The 20,227-nt window shown below is 33.9% G+C and overlaps 2 protein-coding genes and 1 long non-coding RNA gene across 4 annotated transcripts; all 3 read left to right on the top strand.

Moving 5' to 3' along the window:
• The first annotated feature begins 3,409 nt into the window (after positions 1–3,409).
• On the top strand, positions 3,410–7,569 carry LOC133705371 (serine/threonine protein phosphatase 2A 57 kDa regulatory subunit B' theta isoform-like). Of its 2 annotated transcripts, none has more exons than XM_062130514.1 (3): positions 3,410–3,557; positions 3,715–5,514; positions 7,052–7,569. In XM_062130514.1, the coding sequence occupies exons 2-3, from the start codon at positions 4,306–4,308 to the stop codon at positions 7,409–7,411; spliced, it is 1,569 nt and encodes a 522-aa protein (XP_061986498.1). In that variant the 5' UTR covers positions 3,410–3,557; positions 3,715–4,305; the 3' UTR covers positions 7,412–7,569. The 2 variants fall into 2 exon arrangements, with proteins under 2 accessions (XP_061986498.1, XP_061986500.1); XM_062130516.1 differs by having other exon boundaries at positions 3,453–3,557; positions 4,188–5,514.
• Positions 7,570–9,201: 1,632 nt separating this feature from the next.
• Positions 9,202–19,227, top strand: LOC133705250 (serine/threonine protein phosphatase 2A 57 kDa regulatory subunit B' theta isoform-like). The gene is made up of 3 exons (XM_062130390.1): positions 9,202–9,417; positions 9,544–11,231; positions 18,396–19,227. The coding sequence occupies exons 2-3, from the start codon at positions 10,011–10,013 to the stop codon at positions 18,753–18,755; spliced, it is 1,581 nt and encodes a 526-aa protein (XP_061986374.1). The 5' UTR covers positions 9,202–9,417; positions 9,544–10,010; the 3' UTR covers positions 18,756–19,227.
• LOC133705251 (uncharacterized) lies at positions 11,240–17,984 on the top strand. Its single transcript, XR_009844240.1, has 3 exons — positions 11,240–13,528; positions 14,150–14,292; positions 17,925–17,984. It is a non-coding gene; the product is annotated as an uncharacterized LOC133705251 (long non-coding RNA).
• Positions 19,228–20,227: the final 1,000 nt, after the last annotated feature.

The raw sequence follows: 20,227 nt of genomic DNA, 5'->3' as shown, positions 1-20,227 counted from the left end.
CGTATATCAAATTAATATTTTTAAAATTAAACAATATTATTTAATATAAATCATATTCTAAAGAGGTGATGCGTGTTACAATTATGATTAATTCGAGTTTTTTTTATTATTATTATATGACCATTTATATATTATTCCTTGCATTTCCTAAATCAACCCTTTTCTAATTTGGAAATTGATTTAAAGGAAACTTGTCGGTTCTCTCGTCTGCTCCTGTTGTGTAGTCATTAGACTTGGAACCTGTGTAGCAACATGGAAATTCCTGGTAATTGATTTTTTTTTTTTGATTTACGTGGGGTGTCCGGGCCAGCTTACGCGCACCACGACTATTTCTGATGGCTCGCTGGATATCCTGCAAGCCCAGGAGCATGTAAGGCACCGCGGGGGTGACAGGCGTGCACACAGAAGGTCGAATCCGGGACGGGGACGAAACAAGTCACACGAATTGATCACAGCAGCTAAACCCTCAAATACGGGTACACACGAGGACTCGAACCCAGGACGCACAGGCAGGACAAAGCCTGTCAAGGCCACTGAGCTGCAAGCCTCGTGTGTCTGGTAATTGAATTTTAGTCTTGCTGCTTGCTGCTTGCTTGCTTGCTTGTGATTGGAAGGATTCTCTAAAGACTACAGAGAGCAATCTGGAAATTCCTGGTAATTCTTTTTTGCATGATGGGCATGGGAAATTTCGTTGACAATAACTTGAACAAGGGGTGTGCTGAAAATGGAAGGAAGCTGATGCTTCGAATAAATAATCTTAATGTCAGTCCAGGAATATTATTTATTGCTAAAAAAAACTTGAATATACACGAGAATCATGTAATTAAAAAAATTAAAAAAAAAGAGATTTTTCTATTATTATTAACTGAATATATTTTAAAAATCAAACCCACCATAGTTATAACACAGTTATAACGTACAAACTCTCAAAGTGTTGGTTTAATGGTTAAGACACTGTTATATCTCTGTAAGGATGAGAATATAAATTTAATTTTTAAAAAACACATTTATTAAAAGAGATAATCACAAATCTTAAACGAGATAATCTCACTCTTTTAAAAGATGTGTGTATTCTTGGATTTAAAAAAAAAAACTCTCAAAAGACTTTCTCCATTTCTAACATACACACGAATTTATAAGCGAAGCTTTTGATCTGGGAAAATAAACCTGGGCCAGGGTGGAGGGCTGTGCTTGGGCCTTCAAACGCACCGAATGTTTGGTAATGATAATTTTGTTTCGGAGCTTCTCAGCTTCTCTAGGACTCATTTATTCGGTGAATTTTTTAGAAATTATTTTTAAAAGGTATCAGAATTACTTTGTTGTTATTTTAATTATTATTTATTTTTTTTAAAATAATTTATAAAATTATATATTTTTTTAATTTTATTATTGTTTAACTTTTTAATTTGTAAGATTTCTTTTTATTTATTCTATGACATAACTAAATACTGGAAAGTATTTTTCAACTTTTTTATTTATGATACTATCAAATATTGGAAAATAATTTATTTTTCGCATAAACCACTTTTCAAAAAAAAACTATTTTTCAGCAAACAAACATGATCTTAATGTGTTTTGTATTGTTTATTATTTTATATAGTCTTAATATATGAAAAAGACTAAGTATTTTTATCATGTAGATTACAATTTGTTTGGTGCGTTGTTTTAATAATTTCAATACAAAACCAGTTTCAACTGTATTTTTAATGCAATACCTTTGTTGTTTTTCTCCATGCTTTTAATTACCTACTTGAGAATGTAAAAATTACTGAAATTATATTAAAAAAATATTTTAAATATTAACACATTAAAATGATAAAAAATATTAAAAAAATAATTTAAAAAAATAAAAAATTGCAAAACACAATTAAACTACAATAACAAATAGGTCTTAAAGCAAACACATATATTGAGTAGATGGGGCGTTGATCTTTTTTACATCTGAATTAATGTCAATTTCACATCTTCCGAGATACAAAAACATACAAAAAAATATAAAAAATAAGTCTTTCTTTGTAGTAATTTTAAAATAAATTTATATTTTAAAAAGCATAAAAAACAAGAGAGCACATATCTTTTATTTTAATTGTTTTTATATTTTTTGCCCCTATACAAAACTAAACACAACCATTTTAAGGTATTATATTGTAATAATAATTGTTTTTTAAAGTATTTTTTATCTGAAAATGTATTAAAATAATATATTTTTTTTATTTTTTAAATTTTATTTTTAACATTAATATATTAAAATAATATAAAAACATAAAAAAATTAATTAAAAAAAATTAAAGTTTTTCAAAAAAAACACCAAAGAAACAATGCCCGGCAAAGAGTGCCCAGCTTTGATTCATTAAAAGAATAGAAAAGGAATAAACAATGCCAATTTGCAAAGATTTAGCGGTCGTGTAGGGTGGTTTAGTCCAGCCGGTTCTAAATAAAGCATATTAAAAAAAAATTGAAAAATTATTAAATTAATATTTTTAAAATAAAAAATATTTTCAACAGAAATTGGGTAAAAAGAGCTCTGGAATAAGAATCATCAATCAAGATGATAATTGCAATTCTTTAATTCCTTACCTACCCTGTCAAGATCAAAGAATATATCAAAAAGCAACCATCAATTTAAATATAGACCTGGCCAGTCATCGCACGCCACGCTGACCTATCCGATAGCCACGGCAACGTGTGTTTCCATGACTTTTTAGTTTTTATCCTCTGAATCGCTCATTCCATTCCCATTTTACCCCTGAGAATATCATTAAGAACTCCGTGCAGTATGCCTTTTTCCTTAAAGCTCGACGCCATGCTTTGCTGTCCTTCCTTTCCTTGCCTTGTGACCCGTGCTCTGCTTTAGGTTATGCGAGCAGTTTACTTTCTTTCCTCTGTGATTTCCTTCACTTTTTTAGAAAAATATTAAAATAATATATATATATATATATATTTTCAATAAAATAACCAGCAAATTTAATTTATTATACATATATCTATTTAATTTCAAGCTATTATATGTCTCTCCACTGCGAATTGTAATTCTCTCTAACAATTATCTTTTTTAAAAAAAGACGAATCGAGAGAGAGAGAATGAAAAAGTAGCCCTGGATCATTTCTCAAAACGACATGGCACCGAGACGTTTTATTCGGAGAGAAATGGGCCATGGGTTTTGAAATTCCAGCGACTGCGTTTGTATTTTTACTTATTATTTTTTAAAGTAATTTTTATTAAAAAATATATTAAAATAATGTATATTTTTTAGTTTATAAAATTTATTTTTAATATGTTAAAATAATACAAAAATATTAAAAAATAATTATAAATAAATAAAATTAATTTTTTGAAAACGATATTATGCCCCCCAAAACAAATAAGGTATTAATTTCTCAAAGTAAAAAAATACAAATAAAATACCATAGACAGTGAAAAAAGTTAATTAATAAAGAGATTAAAAATAAATTAAATTCATACATCATCTAAAAACAAAAATAAAAAAGGAAATTTTCCAAGTCAACAAACAACATCGAGGAAATCAAGAAGAAAAATTTTTCATTCTTCTGACCCTGTGAGTTGATTCTGTCTGCATCTTTATTTCGTTTCTTAGATTTAGGATTCTCCTTTTCTCTTCACTGCAACTCTCTTTTGTACTTGAATCTTGCGCAGTTTTCTTTATCTGTAGTTTCATTCAAAAGCAGAACACTGATTTTTTGCGTTTAATTCAGGGTTGAAGTTTATAATTTGATGAGGGATTGTGCTGAATATGCTTTGTAGTCCTCACCTTTTCTAGTAGAAAAAGAAATACGTACAGAGCAGAAAAGGGTTCCTTTTGTTTTTCTTTTCTGTTCCTTTCTCGAGTTCAATTTAGAAAGTTGCTCCTCCTCCGCTGTTGCTAGAGCTACTTTACATAGGAGTACAAAGTTTTGATTTTTGGTGAAGAGATAGAAGGAGGGGTTCTCAGATCTTTGGAGGAGTAAAGAGTGGAAGAAATAAGAGGTTTTGAATTGGTTGATTGAGATTGGAGAATTAGAGGATTTTTTTTTGTGTTTGCTTTTGATTTTGGAGGGGTTTTCGTCTCTTTTCTTTGCTTGACTTTTTGGAAGTCTAGATTGGAGATAGAGTTGCCTTTGGTTGGGCACAGCACTTTGGTTTGGTTTCTGTAGCTTACCTTGAAATGGTTTATTTTTTTTTATTCCAGGGAATGTGGATTTTGGTTTCAGTTGATGAATTCTGGTAATTTGGATTGGATATTTGGGGAAACATTGCTGTTGTTCTGTTAGGGTGGGGTGGTGTTTTTTTTTTTGTATATATAAATTATGCTCAAACAATTACTTGGTAAGCTTCCACGAAAGTCATCTAAGTCGACTGCAAATCGCGATCATGGTGGAAACCATACCGCCAATTCAAATGCTTCTACTGGCTCAAGAAGTAGTAATGGGAAGTCTGCGAATTCAAACATCTCATCCGTAGCAGTAAATAATTCTGCTCCAGATGTATCACAAAACCTTGGTAACAGGATTCATCAAGGTGTGAATTCGAAGTTGAATGGCGATCTAGGGTTTTCTCAGTACGAAGGACTTCCTGGATTCAAGGATGTTCCGAGCTCTGAGAAGCAGAACTTGTTTATTAGAAAGTTGAACATGTGTTGTGTTGTATTTGACTTTACTGAGCCGATGAAGAACCTCAAGGAAAAGGAGATAAAGCGACAGACGTTGCAGGAGTTGGTGGATTATGTAACTTCCGTGAGTGGGAAATTCTCCGAAACTGCTATGCAAGAAGTTATGAAAATGGTGTCTGCAAATTTGTTTCGGACATTCACTCCTCAACCACGTGAGAACAAAGTTGTAGATGGTGTTGATTTGGAGGAGGATGAGCCTTCTATGGATTCTGCGTGGCCACACTTGCAAATCGTGTATGAACTTTTCTTGAGGTTTGTATCATCAGCCGAGACCGATGCAAAATTGGCTAAAAGATACATCGATCAATCCTTCATTCTGAAGTTGCTGGATTTATTTGACTCCGAAGATCCCAGAGAAAGGGAATACTTGAAAACAATTCTTCACCGCATTTATGGCAAATTCATGGTGCATCGTCCATTTATCAGGAAAGCTATCAATAGCATTTTCTATCAGTTTATTTTTGAGACTGAGAAGTACAATGGTATTGCTGAACTTTTAGAAATTTTAGGCAGTATCATTAATGGGTTTGCTCTGCCATTAAAAGAAGAACATAAAATGTTTCTTGTTCGTGCCATGATTCCTCTGCACAAGCCAAGGTGCTTAGCAATGTACCACCAACCATTATCTTACTGCATCACACAGTTTGTGGAGAAAGACTGCAAACTTGCTGATACCGTAATACGAGGATTGTTAAAGTACTGGCCCATCACTAATAGTTCAAAGGAAGTCATGTTCCTAAATGAGCTGGAGGAGGTTTTAGAAGCAACCCAGCCACCGGAATTCCAGCGCTGCATGGTGCCCCTGTTTCAGCAGCTTGCTCGGTGTTTGAACAGTTCACACTTTCAGGTAATAAGATTCCAAAAATCTTATACTTCTTTGCTTCAGTATACATGCACAACTCACTTCACTATTATAATATGCTTCTCATTATTTATTTATGGAAAAATATGAAAATTTCTTCCGTGGATATGCTTCATATCTGCAAGATGGAATGTTATTGTCCTCGCTTTGCTTTATTCATTCTTATAGTGAAGAAATCTCTGCAGTCATATTCTAAAATCTTGTGTTATTGTATCGTTAATACCAATTTCTCTCCTCTTTGTTAGTAAGTCGGTTGGTATTGTTACAAATCATTCTCTATAGTCTCATCTACTTGGAGCTTGTGTATTGCTCTTGTTAAGTTATTCTTTCAGCATTCATATTTTAAAATTATCTTCACCTGCTAAATTGGCTGGGAAGATATAATAAGAGACAGTCGTAAAGGTTTCTTCTGTTTTCTGTAAGAGAAAAGGTGCTGAAGTAGATGCTGGACATGAGTGTTCCAACAGGAATGTTATTTGAAAAGAAGAACAGAAGTATAGAGGGTTACTGGATATAAAAAGTTTGGTGCTTAGCCATCCATTGAATCAACTGATGGCTAATATCTTGGTAGTAAGTGGTTCAAAGTAGGCCTATGTCAAAGTAACAATTGCTGGAGAGTATCAATGCGGGTCAATGCTAAATCTTGTTAATTCTATATGTTCTTATTGAAGAAGTACTCAGATGATGAAGCTACATTTTAGTTGACAGTGATCCGTTTGTCAAAAGCAATATAGGTTCTGGAGCTGGAGCTTTATTATGTTTTTTGGTTCATAATAGGTTGCTGAGTATCTCTGAGAAATCAAGCAATTTTTATTGGTTTACATTTTATAAAATTAAAGTGTGTTCTTTTCTGCTTGAATGAAAGATCCTGAACGGCCACATGTCCTTGATGGTAATCATTCGGTTGGTTCTAAATCTGAGTATGGCAACCTGCATTTTCATGTATGATGACGTTCTGTTTCAAGTTGCTGCAACATTGTTGTTTTACCACCATCTTTTCCTCCGTTGTTCCTTTTTTAGGTTAAAGTAAAAGGAAGATAAAGGATAGATAAGTTTTAGTATTGGAATTGATTGGGGCCTTTAAATTTCTTGCGTAACATTGTGTTTTTTTTTTTTTTTTTGCAATTACAATTATTAGAATTACTCCTTGATGTAAGTAGCGAGATATTGTATTTTAAAAGTGATAAATTACTGCTGTTTGAGTGCCTGTTTGTCCTAGGGTAACGCACATGGTAACATGTCATGTTTAGTTCTTCATACTAGACATGAAATGTTGAAATAAAACCATGGCCTGATCTTTTGAAAAAAGTCCCAGCCATTAAGAAGGACTTGCCATCAGTCCTTTCGAAGCTGTTGTGGATTGAATCACCAAATTTATTGTGGAAACATCTTCCATATAAGTGAATGGGTTTCCGTTAATCCATGGTGTTTAGTTTTGCACTGAAAAACTTGTTGAGATGATAGCTTCTATTCTTTGCTCTTTCCTTTGTTAAAATCAGTATATGGAACTGATGCTTTGCAGGTAGCAGAGAGAGCATTGTTCTTGTGGAACAATGATCCCATTGAGAACTTGATCATACAAAATCGCAAGGTTATACTACCCATCATCTTTCCTGCTCTGGAGAAAAATGTTAGAAACCACTGGAATCAAGCTGTCCGTAGCTTGACTTTAAATGTACGCAAGATCTTCGAAGATCTTGATCATGAACTGTTCAATGAATGCCTACTAAAGTTTCAGGAAGATGAAGAGAAGGAAGTTGAGATCAAAGCAAGAAGGGAAGCCGCATGGAAACGATTGGAAGAGATTGCCACGCAGAAGGCTGCAAGTGATGCCATGGTGGTTGCGCCCCGCAAAGCACTCACTTGCAGCGCTTCAGGTTAGCTGTTAGCAGAAGCATGGATGTTTGTTGGTATCACCATGGACTATCTATTTTTGATTGAGATGGATTCATTATTTTGATAATTTTTCTTTTAGGTGTTTGATATGGTTTAAAATTTGCTTAACTGCCTAATAAAATATTTTGTAAATTGATCCTTCTATGCGTACAAGTCTTAGAGCCATTGGACATGCTAAATGAAGAGCTAAAAATAATAAAAAATAATATGTTAAATGAAGAGCTAAAAATAATAAAAAATAATATTATTTTAGCTCTTCAGTAATACTTGTTCTATATGCATTAAGTGGATTGCTAACCAAAATGTTATTTTACTATTTCTTTTAAAAAAGAAGCAATTTTTACACGTTGTTTGAAAATATAAAAATATTATTTATTGCAATAATTCTTTTTATTAATTTTTTTTAAAGAAATTTATATTTTTTATTTATTTTTTACAAAATTATTTTGGTTTTATAATTTATGATATGAGTTTAACGAGTTTAGTTAAGTTTATTTAATTTTATTTTTTAATATTAAATTAATTGAGAATAGTTATTTTTAATATTTTATTTTTTAATTGTTTTTAGATTTATTAAATTAATTGAATTATATCAAATTATTAAAATATTTGAAAATCAAATATATTAAAATACAATTAATTTTTTTTAAATAACTCTTTATCAATTGAAGTGCATGTAAATAAAAAAAATAAAAATACTACATTTACACTATTCTATTATCTATTCTGATTTTTTAAAGCTTAAAAAAGTCAAACCCAATCTTGTCTGTCAGAAAGTTGAAAGCAGATAAAATTAGGAAAGATAAGAAGACCACTTCTGGTGCAAGGAGTGATCATCATGACAGTGAAGCAGCGAGCCTATAGTGAGACTGGCAATGATGTAAATTCCACCATATGACACCAGGAATTCTCATCCTTTGTATTATTCACAAACTGAAGTGACACACCGAAATGGGTAAATAAATTCCATTTCATGACTCGTGATGATGTTGATCTTGACTCCTTGATATTTGTTTGCAAACGAACATTCATGGAACCATTCCTCGAAGCTTCACCATGCCGTAGCAGACGGAGCTAGCTTCCATTGTTATGGGTAAATTAAAAATCTTTAAATTTTGATCATAAAGAAAATACGATAAGATTGTCCCCCTAAGATCCTACTTGCCTTGGTTAAAACCAATTACAAGCAAACCAGTATGATCTTGAAACTACTTTAGATTCTTGACCTGCTTTGTTTAATTTGAACAACATCAGTAAAAGTTAAGCAAGCTTCTTTAACTTGAAAAAAAGAATCCTCAGAACGAGGATAGTTAAAGATGTCTGAAGCCTAAAGCAAGTTTTGAACTCTGAGTTGAATCATGCTTCTCTGATTAAGTACACTTTGTGTATACAGCATGGATCCAAACTAGTAGCTAAGCTTCTCGTTGTTGATTGAATGCCTGAAGCCTTAATTTTTAAAAATTAACTTGAAAAAAAGAGTCAAAAAACAAAATAGAAAAGAAGAACACGAAGGAAAGCGGCTTGTGATGTAGATGGTTTTCCAAATTTATCATGGTCCCATGGATTAAGTTTAAGGTAACTGCCTTGTTTAACCTAGTTTGTGTGCCCTCAAGAACATTGTTGATTTTTTTTAATAACTAAGAAGCAATTCCGAACCTTAATCATGTTTAATAGATATGTGTTAGACATTAAGCCTTACGATGAATAGTTCTTAATAAAAAAGTATTGAAAAACACACCTAAATATTTTATTATTAATGTTAATAATATTACTAATTATCCTTAAAACCACTGTTCGGATGGATACAAGATTAGAAACTGTGAATGTTAAGGGTTGGTTTGGTCACTTTGATCTCCCCAAGCCACTTTGTGTTTGGTCACTTTGGTCTCTCTGTGTTCGTCTCATCTCTGGCCCAAAGTAATCGAGGAAAAAGATAAAAAAGGAAAAGCTTTTTTCATAGCTGTGCTTCTTGTTGAAGTCACTGCTGCTTCTGTAAGTAGCATCAAACATTCTTCTTCTTTTTGTTTTTCTGTTTACTTTCCATACCCTTAATTTTTGGATTTTGATTTTGTCAAATATTATAATAAATGCTACTTTGTTGTTTGTGATCGAACCCAGATGAGATGTCTGATTCAGCTATTTTTCGCTCTGCAAGAATTCAACAGAGGAGTTACTACTGACGTGTCTGTGTGTATTCATATGATTTTCCATAGCTTCACTCTCTGCATCTGCTTTCTTTAATTTTTTTTTTGAATTTCAAGTCAAATGTTCTCTCTCGATTCCCATTTTTGGATTTCCTTTTATCTTTTTAAAGAGCCATAAAGGACAGACAACCGAGTCGATGATGTGATTTCTCTAATAAAAAATGTTTCTGGGTTTTGTTTAATTTATGATAGAAATACTGGGTTTGGTTTCTTCTGTGGTTTCCTTTGATATGGATTCCATGCATCTGGCTGCTCTTCTCTGAATTTGAGGTTGGGTTTGTACTGTCCTTTAATGGACTGAACCTGCTTCAGAAGAGAATCTGTATACACCTGGGTTTAGCGGCAACTTTGATCCTTGTGTGCGTAGAAGATTTTTTAGTTATGATCAAACAAATACTTGGTAGGCTTCCGAAGAAGCCTTCGAAGTCATCTGAGAATCGCGAATTTGGGGGTCCATCTGTTGCCCCTTCAAGTACTTCATCTGCTTCTAAAAGCACTAGTGATTTCCAGAGCAACAGGCCTGGAACTTTAAACAATTCGTCTCCTCCTGGTCCTGATTCTGCTCCGCATTTAGGTTATAGTCATGGAATGAAGCCTACCCAGGTTGTGAATCCGAAGCTGAATGGCAGTTCAGTGCCTGCTCCGTATGAAGCATTGCCTGGATTTAGGGATGTCCCAAACTCTGAGAAGCAAAACTTGTTTATTAGAAAGCTCAACTTGTGTTGTGTGGTGTTCGACTTCACTGACCCTACTAAGAATTTGAAAGAAAAGGACATCAAGCGCCAGACTCTGCTTGAGCTTGTGGATTATGTTACTTCTGCAAATGGGAAGTTCACGGAAACTGTCATGCAAGAAGTTATAAAGATGGTATCAGTTAATTTGTTTAGGCCGCTTACTCCACACCCTCGGGAGAATAAGTTATCAGAGGCCTTTGATTTAGAAGAAGAGGAGCCCATGATGGACCCGGCATGGCCACACCTACAGATCGTGTATGAATTCTTTCTTAGATTTGTAGCATCACCCGAGACAGATGCAAAGTTGGCTAAGAGGTATGTTGATCACGCATTTGTTCTCAAGTTGTTAGATCTCTTTGATTCTGAGGATCCAAGGGAGAGAGAGTATCTGAAGACAATTCTACATCGTATCTATGGAAAATTTATGGTGCATCGCCCATTCATCAGGAAGGCTATCAATAATATCTTCTTCCGTTTTATTTTTGAGACAGAGAAGCATAATGGGATTGCTGAGCTTTTAGAGGTTTTGGGTAGCATAATCAATGGGTTTGCTTTGCCGCTAAAAGAAGAACACAAATTGTTCCTTGTTCGGGCATTGATCCCTCTTCACAAGCCAAGGTGTTTACCAATGTACCACCAGCAATTATCATACTCCATTACACAGTTCGTGGAGAAAGACTGCAAGCTTACTGATACTGTTATAAGGGGTTTATTAAAATACTGGCCAATTACTAATAGTTCCAAGGAGGTCATGTTCCTAAGTGAGCTGGAGGAAGTCTTAGAAGCAACTCAGCCTGCAGAATTTCAAAGATGTATGGTACCCCTGTTTCGTCAAGTAGCTCATTGCTTGAGCAGTTCACACTTCCAGGTAATAAACCATAAAATATCTTCACCTACTTTGAGAATTTTTCGTTTCCTTCATGAAATTAACTTCTATATATGGAAACATGCATCGAGAACTGTTTGTCTGTTTCTTTCATAGTAAATGCTTTTCAAATGTTTGAGACATCTGCATCCTTTCGGTCATAGTAGGAGGAATGGTCCTACATGGTCACGTTCAGTGTTGTCAAATTGCAAGGCGCCTTAAGGTGACAAGGTCTGCTAGCGCTTGAGGTGCCAAGCGTGAGCCTAGGTGCTTGCCTGAGTCAAGAGAGATGCTACTAATGAAAGTATACATGACTACAGTAAAATCAATTAATCAAAGCTGCAAGCGAAATATCACATCATAGATAACCATAATAACATTGAATTAAACAAGTCTTAAAAGATGAGATACAATAATTTAAGGAGCTAATGCTTTGCTCTTCATCAACATCCACTAAATCATCATCCATGCTCTCCTCTCAATCTACCACTTCATCCAAATAATCGTCTTTCAAGCCAAAATGTGCTTCTTTAGGTTTTGATCCTTTTATACTTCGAGAATTGGATGCCTTAGCAGTTGTTCTCAATCTTGTTTACTCTGCGGTTCTCACTTCTCCAGCTTCAGATGCTCTAGCCACATCACCCATGTCAAATTGTGAAGTGTCTGCACCTGTCTCTCCAATCAATGATTCATTATAATTATTAGTATCACTAAAGAGATAGAACTAACAACATCCCTCAAAATGGCGATTTACATTTTCTGTCAAAACTTAAAGCATTTGCATTTTGTTTTAGATTTAGTTCCACTTCCAGGCTATCGGTAAGCTGTTTAAGATTTTTGTCTCTCTCCAATATCTTTGTGCCACTTTCTATCGTTCTAATATGGTGCTTTAGGAAGTGCTTATGCAATCTAAGGCATATATTTTTTCGTGGTCAAATTGTTTTGGTTAGCTTTGATTTATGCCTTAGAAAATAACGCATATATACATATTGAGATTGTATTTCTTGGGATCAAATCGGCAAAAGATTATAGTTATCATTCTTCTGCTGGCTTCTCTTTTACTGACTTTGTGACAGGGAACAGGAAGAACATTGTTTTTCCTGGCCTGGGGTTACTATGCTTGTAAATTTTGATTCCGGGCTTATATGGAGGTCTATTATATTCCCTGAGGTGCAAAGAAACATCTAGGTATCTTCCTGTGCATTGGATTTTTGTGGAAAAATTGTGGAGTAGCATTCAAATAACATCTCCCAGACAATAATGGAGAAATAGTTGTAGCTTTGGGTTCTCCTTGTCTTTTTCTTCTGACTGATTACAACCATATTATCTTTGATGAGTAGTTTTCTGCTGAACTGATCCTCTTTAAAAGAGTTATGCTGGGGACGCTAAGAGGATTTTACTAAATTAAAAGAAACAAGAAAGGGTAGTAGAATTACTATAGTGTGTTTTTTTGTTGTTGCTATAAACTTATTGGCATTGTGGATTGGAATAGTAAAATGACTATTTTCACCTTACAAACATAACACAGTTGACTTTGGCAGTGGTGGTATAATAGTCTTTTTGTAGTTTTTTGAATAGTAGAATGACTAATATATCCTTAGAGACAAAAAATCATGCGGTGATAGGCTTAGAAATTTTTTAGTTTTCATTTCAATTGCACAATAAAATTACTGAAATGTCCTTGAATTAATTGTCTTTGCCTTGGGTCAAGGGGTTTTCATGTCTTTTCCATTTAGGTTTTTTGTGATTATCAAGTATGATCAAGGGTGATTTAGTATTTAGGCATATATAAAATATTAATTAATTCTAAAAAGTAGGTTGTGCTTGATGTTCACGGGGACATGCGCGAATGCTTCTCTGATTTTTGTCCAGCGATATATGGTGACCAAAATCTTGCTTCCAAGATGGAGTTTTATTCCTCTTGACACCGCCCCTATAAATAAGCGGCCTGTGTACCAAATAAAATGTCAGGTTTTGCTCTGATGGCTGTTTTTTCCACTTCCTTCTTTACTCTCGGCCAAACACAAGGTTTTTTAGAAGGACAAATCTTATGATCCAAAATATCAACCAAACACTTAAAAAAACTATGTATCGATCTCAACGATATACAAGGCCATAGAGAAATGTGTATCCGGTACACGGAGATTAAGGGTATATGAAGCCAATGCCAAGATTTCGATCACAATACAGATATCATCACCAAGCACCAAGATGATTCCACAAGGTTTTTGGGAGAATGGACAAGCCTTTCAACAACCAATAGTGATGCCATTCAACCTAGTAGGGAACTACTATTAGAGGTTAGTGATATAAACTTTAGTTCATTTATTTTAGTTTAGTTAAATTTTGTATGACACACTAAAAGCATGACAGTAACACTTAAACATGCTTGCATTGTTTGTGCATACAAGTGTTAAAACTTGAGCAATATGAGAATCGATCAATCATCAAAATTTGAGTCGTTTGATCATTGATGTGACTTTTTGAGGTTTAGATTACCATATATGTGGAGAAATATGGTTAGGATCAACTAGGATTGAATTGTGGAAGAAACAAGTGAAAACGTGAAAAATCATGATTTTGGGCTGTAGGCAAAACTTCAGGATCATTTCAAAACAAGGTCAGACCATTTCTCCAAATCGGTCTAACGGATTATCTAAACGATCAGACTGTTTTGTGCAGTATAAAAACTGCATCAGCCCTTCTCTCGTCAAAAACCCGACTTATTTCAATTTCTCTAGTATTTCTCTCTTTCTACAAACCCTAAACCCCCAAAAACCTTCCCTAAAGTTTTTATACTTCAATTAAACACTAAATCCTAACTCAAAACTCCTTAGAATCATCTATATTAGGATTATTTGTGTCCAAACACCTATAAAATCAAAAGTCTAACTTTGTATTCTCTCGAATTCCTATTGAAGAACAAGGCCTAGAGTGAAGATCTGATCAAGGAGGAGTGTTCAAAGATTCGATGACTATCTCTTTGTTTTCGAAGATGCAAAAAAGAGATACAATGAAGATTTCAAAACCAGACAAATTGCTCCACCAAGATACGTGGATTAAGGTGATTTTAGAAGGATGAATGTGTTAAATTACTTTGAGAATATTGGTTGGAATAGTTAATATAAATGTCATATTGATGTTTTATGCAAATTCGAGTGTTGAAGAGAAAGATGATATTTATAGTAGTAGTTATGCCCATGGAGTTAAAATATATTTAAACTCAAATGTCCTAGTTCAGGTTTTGGAGATTATTAGGGGAGATTTTACTAGAACTTTTGCCTCTCACCAATTTATTGAAGCACCAAACACACCAACATCTCTCTGAGCAAATGAGATTAGTTTTTGGGAGAATTTTAGATGAAGAAGAAAGAGCTATTGCAATGTCTTTATCCTGTAATATGTATATTTTGCATTCAATAGTTAGTTGAATTTTGTTGCCTAAAGGAGGGGCATAAAAAAGAGTTAAAATTTATAGATCTGTGGATTATGACTTGTATTGTGGATGAAAAACCATTTGATTTAGCTTACATGATTTTGAAGCATATGAGCAATGTTATCAAATGAATGTAAATAAGGACTTTAGTATGTGGAGCCATTATAACTAAGATTTGCATTGCTTTTGATTGAATATTATAGAATATAAGGATGAACATAATATTGGAAGAGATCATATTTATAATGCCGCAAAGTTAAGAGAATGAGGGATGTTTTATGTTGATGATGTGTGGATTTATGATCCTTTAAAGGAACTTAGTGCAAGAAAATTAAAACTAGGTCCAAGACAAAAGATCCTTAAAAATAGGCCAACCACCTATGCCTTCACTTCAACCTCAATCAACATTTGAAGAAGGTTCTTCAAGTGCTCCACTTTCCCTAAAATTAATTCCATGACCACATTTCTAGCATCAACACCTGTTTCCTTTCATCTTTTTTTCTTTTTCTAGTCTCATTGTACCACTTTTCTACTAAGGCTACATTTGGTACTGCAGTGAACTATATGTTGCACCGAAACAAAAGGCATGAATGGTCTATTATTCCTAATCAATCCCTTTTCTTCCATAGTATTCCATATCCATAACAAAGTATGGCCTGCCCCATTGAACCCCACATAATTACTATAAGAAATGCACCACTAAGCTAGCTCTAAAATCATCTCACATAGCAAGACTCTCCTTTCTTTCATAAACATGCAACAATTCATTCAAGCATGGATGGAAATCATCGTAATCCTCTTGTAATCAAGGATCAAGTCCCTCCTTGAAGCTAGCAAAATTGTAAGATTGCCTGGACAACCACCAATTTGTTTCCAACAATTCTCTAGCTGATATAGTGATTGGTGGAGCACTTGTATGCACAAACAATGCAAGCATATAGTTCAGGTTTAAATGTTACTATCATGCTTTTAGTGTGTCATACAAAAACTAACTAATATAAAATAAATGAACTAAAGTTTAGATCACTAACCTCTAGTAGTAGTTTTCTACTAGGTTGAATGCAATCACCATTGGTTGTTGAAAAGCTTGTCCATTCTCCTAAAAACCTTGTGGAATCATCTTGGTGATGATAGCCGTATTGTCGTTGGAATCTTGGCATTGGCTTCATGTACCTTTGATCTTTGTGTACTGGACACACATTTCTCCATAGCCTTATATATCGTTGAGATTGATACACATTTATTTTATTCCTTGGTTGATATTCTGGACCAAAGGATTTGGTCTTCCTAAAGGCCTTTTGTTTAGAGGTCTTGGTTGTCCTCCTATGTGCCTTTAATGTCGGTTACCTCCCATTTGATATCTTTAGGGTTGACGACTTAAACATTATTGTGGCACATTTCTTCTACCATAATTCTTCCACTGCGGGTTTCTTTTAACTTGGCTTTTATGGAAGTAAGGTGTTTCTTGCCTTTGCCATTGGTTTTTCCTTTGCAAGTTGCCTCTCAATTGTCGATTATGGAATTGAGGCCTTGCTTGTTCATGACTAGTGTTCCTTCTTTGTTGGAACCCTTTCCTTGCTCCTCCATTCCTAGAATTCCTGCGATAAGCATTTTTAGGTATCCTTTTTAACATTGCGTTCTTGTATGTTAGGCATTGTACCTTTCGGTACCCACATCATATTTTTAGGAATGATATTTTTTTTAATCTATATTTATGTGATAAATAACCTTTCTTATTGCAAAAATTACATATAGAAAAATTACTATACATGATAGATTGATTAACATGCTCATTGGATTTTTGTTTTTGTACACAATTAAAACCTACACCACTTTTATTTAGGCTCTTGTTTTGTCCTCCTAACAAAACATCCAGGTTATCTCAATCTTGAGTAAACTTGGCTAAAGTTGAAGTGAAGTCTTCAACTTGTTTTCTAAGAGCACCATTTTGATTTTTCAAATCCTTTAATGATGAGGAACAACTAACAATACCACATAATGATTCATTTACTTGTGTTAATCTATCACATTTTTCAAGCAAATTATTATTTTCAGTTTTCAAATTTTCATGCATCTTTTCCAAGTTTTTTATTAATCTTTCTATACATCTTGTTCTTTTTATGTAAGGCTTCACATAAGGTAATTAAGTAAAACTCACATCAACATCTTCATCTTGTTCCATGAAGTTTGAGCTAAGTGAGTCTATATTATCTTCATATACTATTGTTCTAGAAAATCTAATTCATTAAAGTCAATGATCTTTAACTCTAAGACGGTTAAGTCCTATAGTAAGAGCACAAGTTCTGATACCAATTGTTGGACCTTATTACAAAATCTTGATTGTCGAAGTTGATAACCGTTATATTTAGAAGTTCTTCATTCTTGACTTTTGCGAATTATTTCCTTGCTTGTTTGATGATTTCTTGAATGTTGTAAAATCATCGCAAGGGTGTGTGCAACATATAATATACATATTGTTTGTACCCTATGCTGAGAGGGGGGCACTACTGGTTCTTTATTAGTCCAGACCATTCTTGCAGGTTAGGATTGTTTTTTCTCATTTCCTAGGGGGGTCATGCTGCAGGTGTCTTTAGGGCACTTCTCTCACAGATACTCAAAACGAATTGGAATGTCCTTGATTTTGTGTTTTTTATCCTTGCTTAGCTGGATTGGATGATGCCTTGTGCACCAATAATAATCTTTTGTACACTTCTTTCTATAAAATCTTCTCTTTTCATATAAATATTAGTTCAGGCTGAAGGTTAGTACTAAGTGCATCTTTAGTTGACAAACCTTGAAAATTAAATGGCATCTCCCTGCACCAAGGGGATTTCTTCTTTCATGATTGCCCCCTGGGGGGGGGGGGGGGGGTGTTCTTTCTTTCATGATTGGACGGATGACTGCAATTTTATAGAGAAAAAAAAATGACAAATCAAGTAGCTCGAGAGTTCGAGATTTGCAGAGAACAATGAAAAAAAAACCCTTCCATTGGGCTTCAATTTTTAGGATCAAGCCTTCTTTCTTGGAATGCTCTGGCAGTAGAGAAGTGTCATTTTTGCTTCTGTTTCCTGGCCCTTGTCTGGATTTTACCACATGTACTTGTTTCAACAGTGGGCCATGTGTGATTATAAGTTCCATATCAGTGGTAGCCTTGAAATTAGACTTGGCAAAAATGATGGTATGTGTGCCAATTATGGTATCATGAGTGATAACAATGACGGTATCACATGGGAGTAGTTATTAATTTGGTGGCTCTACAGGTGTTGTTAGGGTGATTGAGTGGTGGGTGGCGACTAGGGTATGTGCTGGCAGTTGCGTAGGTGTGCAGTAAAGCAGTCATGGTGTGAAGGTGATAATTTCAGATTGTGCTTGCAGCATTTATTATTTTTAATTCCCTAAATGTAACGCCTGTGGAGAATGGGTACATTGTCATGTAAACTAGTTTCTGTGGAACTGTTTTTGATCCTCTCTTCTTAGTTTGGGAATTGCTTTATCAGTGGCAGGGTCACCTTTTTTTGGAATTAATTTCTTCATTGCTGAATTAATTTCCTCTCAGCGGAGGCTTCTTCTTGAGGAGGCTCTGTAATGACGGCTGCTCTTATTGTAAAGTCATGATTATCTTCTGTTTTACCATTTTCTTCTCAAATAAAAGTGTCGACCTCTTATAATTCCCGCATCATTCACAGCAATTCCTAATTCAAAGGTGAGTTTACTGATTCTTGCTCTTACAGGTGGCCGAAAGGGCTTTGTACTTGTGGAACAATGATCATATCGAGAACTTAATTAGACAGAACAGCAAAGCTATACTCCCCATTATCTTCCCTGCCCTGGAGAAAAATGGACGTAACCACTGGAATCAGGTGGTGCAGAGCTTAACAGTTAATGTTCGCAAGATTTTTGCTGATACTGACCCCGAGCTGTTCGAGGAGTGCTTGCGCCAGTTTCAAGAAAAAGAAGCAAAGGCTGAGGAGTTCAAAACAAAACAAGAAGCCACCTGGAAGCGCTTAGAAGAGATTGCCGCAACTAAAGCTGCGAGCAGTGAAGCAGTCCTTGTTCCCCATGCTATACCCACCTTAACATCGTCCAGCTAGATATCAATCCATATGTATAAATTATTCAAATTCCATTGATTGGTCTGGGAGCAGCAAGATGGTCATTATGCTCAAGAGTTTGGTATTCTCACGGATCCAAGCCCGATTTCTTTGTTGCCCCACCAATTTTTTATCTGGTTGCCAGCGTCAAGGTGTTCAGGTGGTGACATCTTTGTGCAGCAATGTAGCTGGCAATTCTGCCATTTGCACGGGGACTGTATTCTGGGTCAGACCAAGGAGTTAGTAGCTGGACTCACGTTGATGATGAAGGGAGGATAAAACTAGTAATTTTGTTAGTTTTCGCTGTAACTCATGAAGGAGCTGCAGATCACAGGTGATCTAAGAACTGTCTTGATTTTAGCCCACGTCTTGTGTATCTACCAAGTACTTTGATCTCATTTCTTATTTGCATGTATCATATGTATTTTATTGTGTAAAAGTGGAACCTTCTGCGGGTGTGGATTTTGCTTAATTGTGTTTTTTTTTAATGAATTTAGTTCCTTTTGATTTATTGATTTTGATGTTAAAAATAAATTTAAAAATATAATAAAATAATAATATTTTGATATATATTTTTAAATAAAAAAACACTGTCATAATCATAAATACTATCCAATATGATAGAATTGAATTGACCAATTGAATTCGAAGCAGGATTTATGCGATGGATCTTCTTAGACTTTAAATTTTTGTTTTAAAATGATTTTATAAATATATTTATTTAATGTTTTTGTTTTTATTTTGCCGACTAATTATATTTTTGTTTATATTTTTACTCTTTGTTTTAAAACATGAACTAAACATATCTTTTTACATTATCCTTTAGAGAAAACCTCATTTTAGTTCCAAATCCATATGCTCTTTCTCAATTGCATCCCAAACTATAAATTTCAGCAATCAAGTCCCTAATGTTTCCTATCTTTCTCAAATATGATCTTTAGTCAATTTACACTGTTAGTGATTTACAGCTTAATCTCTAGGATCGAATCGCGTCATCAAACAAGTTTGAAAAGTGCTCTTGAACCCTAACGTCGAGTGTTTGATGTTGCCTTTAAAATATTATTTATTTAAAATTTGAGATTTATTTTATTTAAAACTAAATTATTCTTAAATTATTTTGATATATTAATATAAAAATAAATTTTAAAAAATAAAAATAATATTATTTTAATACATTTATAAATAAAAAATACTTTAAATATAACAGACTCCAAACAATCTACACAACTTTCATCCATCTCAAATATATATATATATATAAAACATAGATTAATACATCGTAAAATTAATTGGTTAATTTAAGAGAAAGATAATAAAGTTATTTAATTAATTTTGAGAGACAAATCTAACGTGGGCATACTAAAATGGAGTAAATTTAAAGATAAAGGGTAAAATAGTTGATAAACACTAACATTTTCAGTCTAATGTACATATTTATCCTAGTATTAATTTGAAAATAAAATTTGACAAAT

Source organism: Populus nigra, chromosome 10, assembly GCF_951802175.1.
Source record: "Populus nigra chromosome 10, ddPopNigr1.1, whole genome shotgun sequence".
Taxonomy (NCBI): domain Eukaryota; kingdom Viridiplantae; phylum Streptophyta; class Magnoliopsida; order Malpighiales; family Salicaceae; genus Populus; species Populus nigra.
The sequence above is the reverse complement of the archived record's forward strand: the minus strand, read 5'-3'. Positions and strand labels throughout refer to the sequence as shown.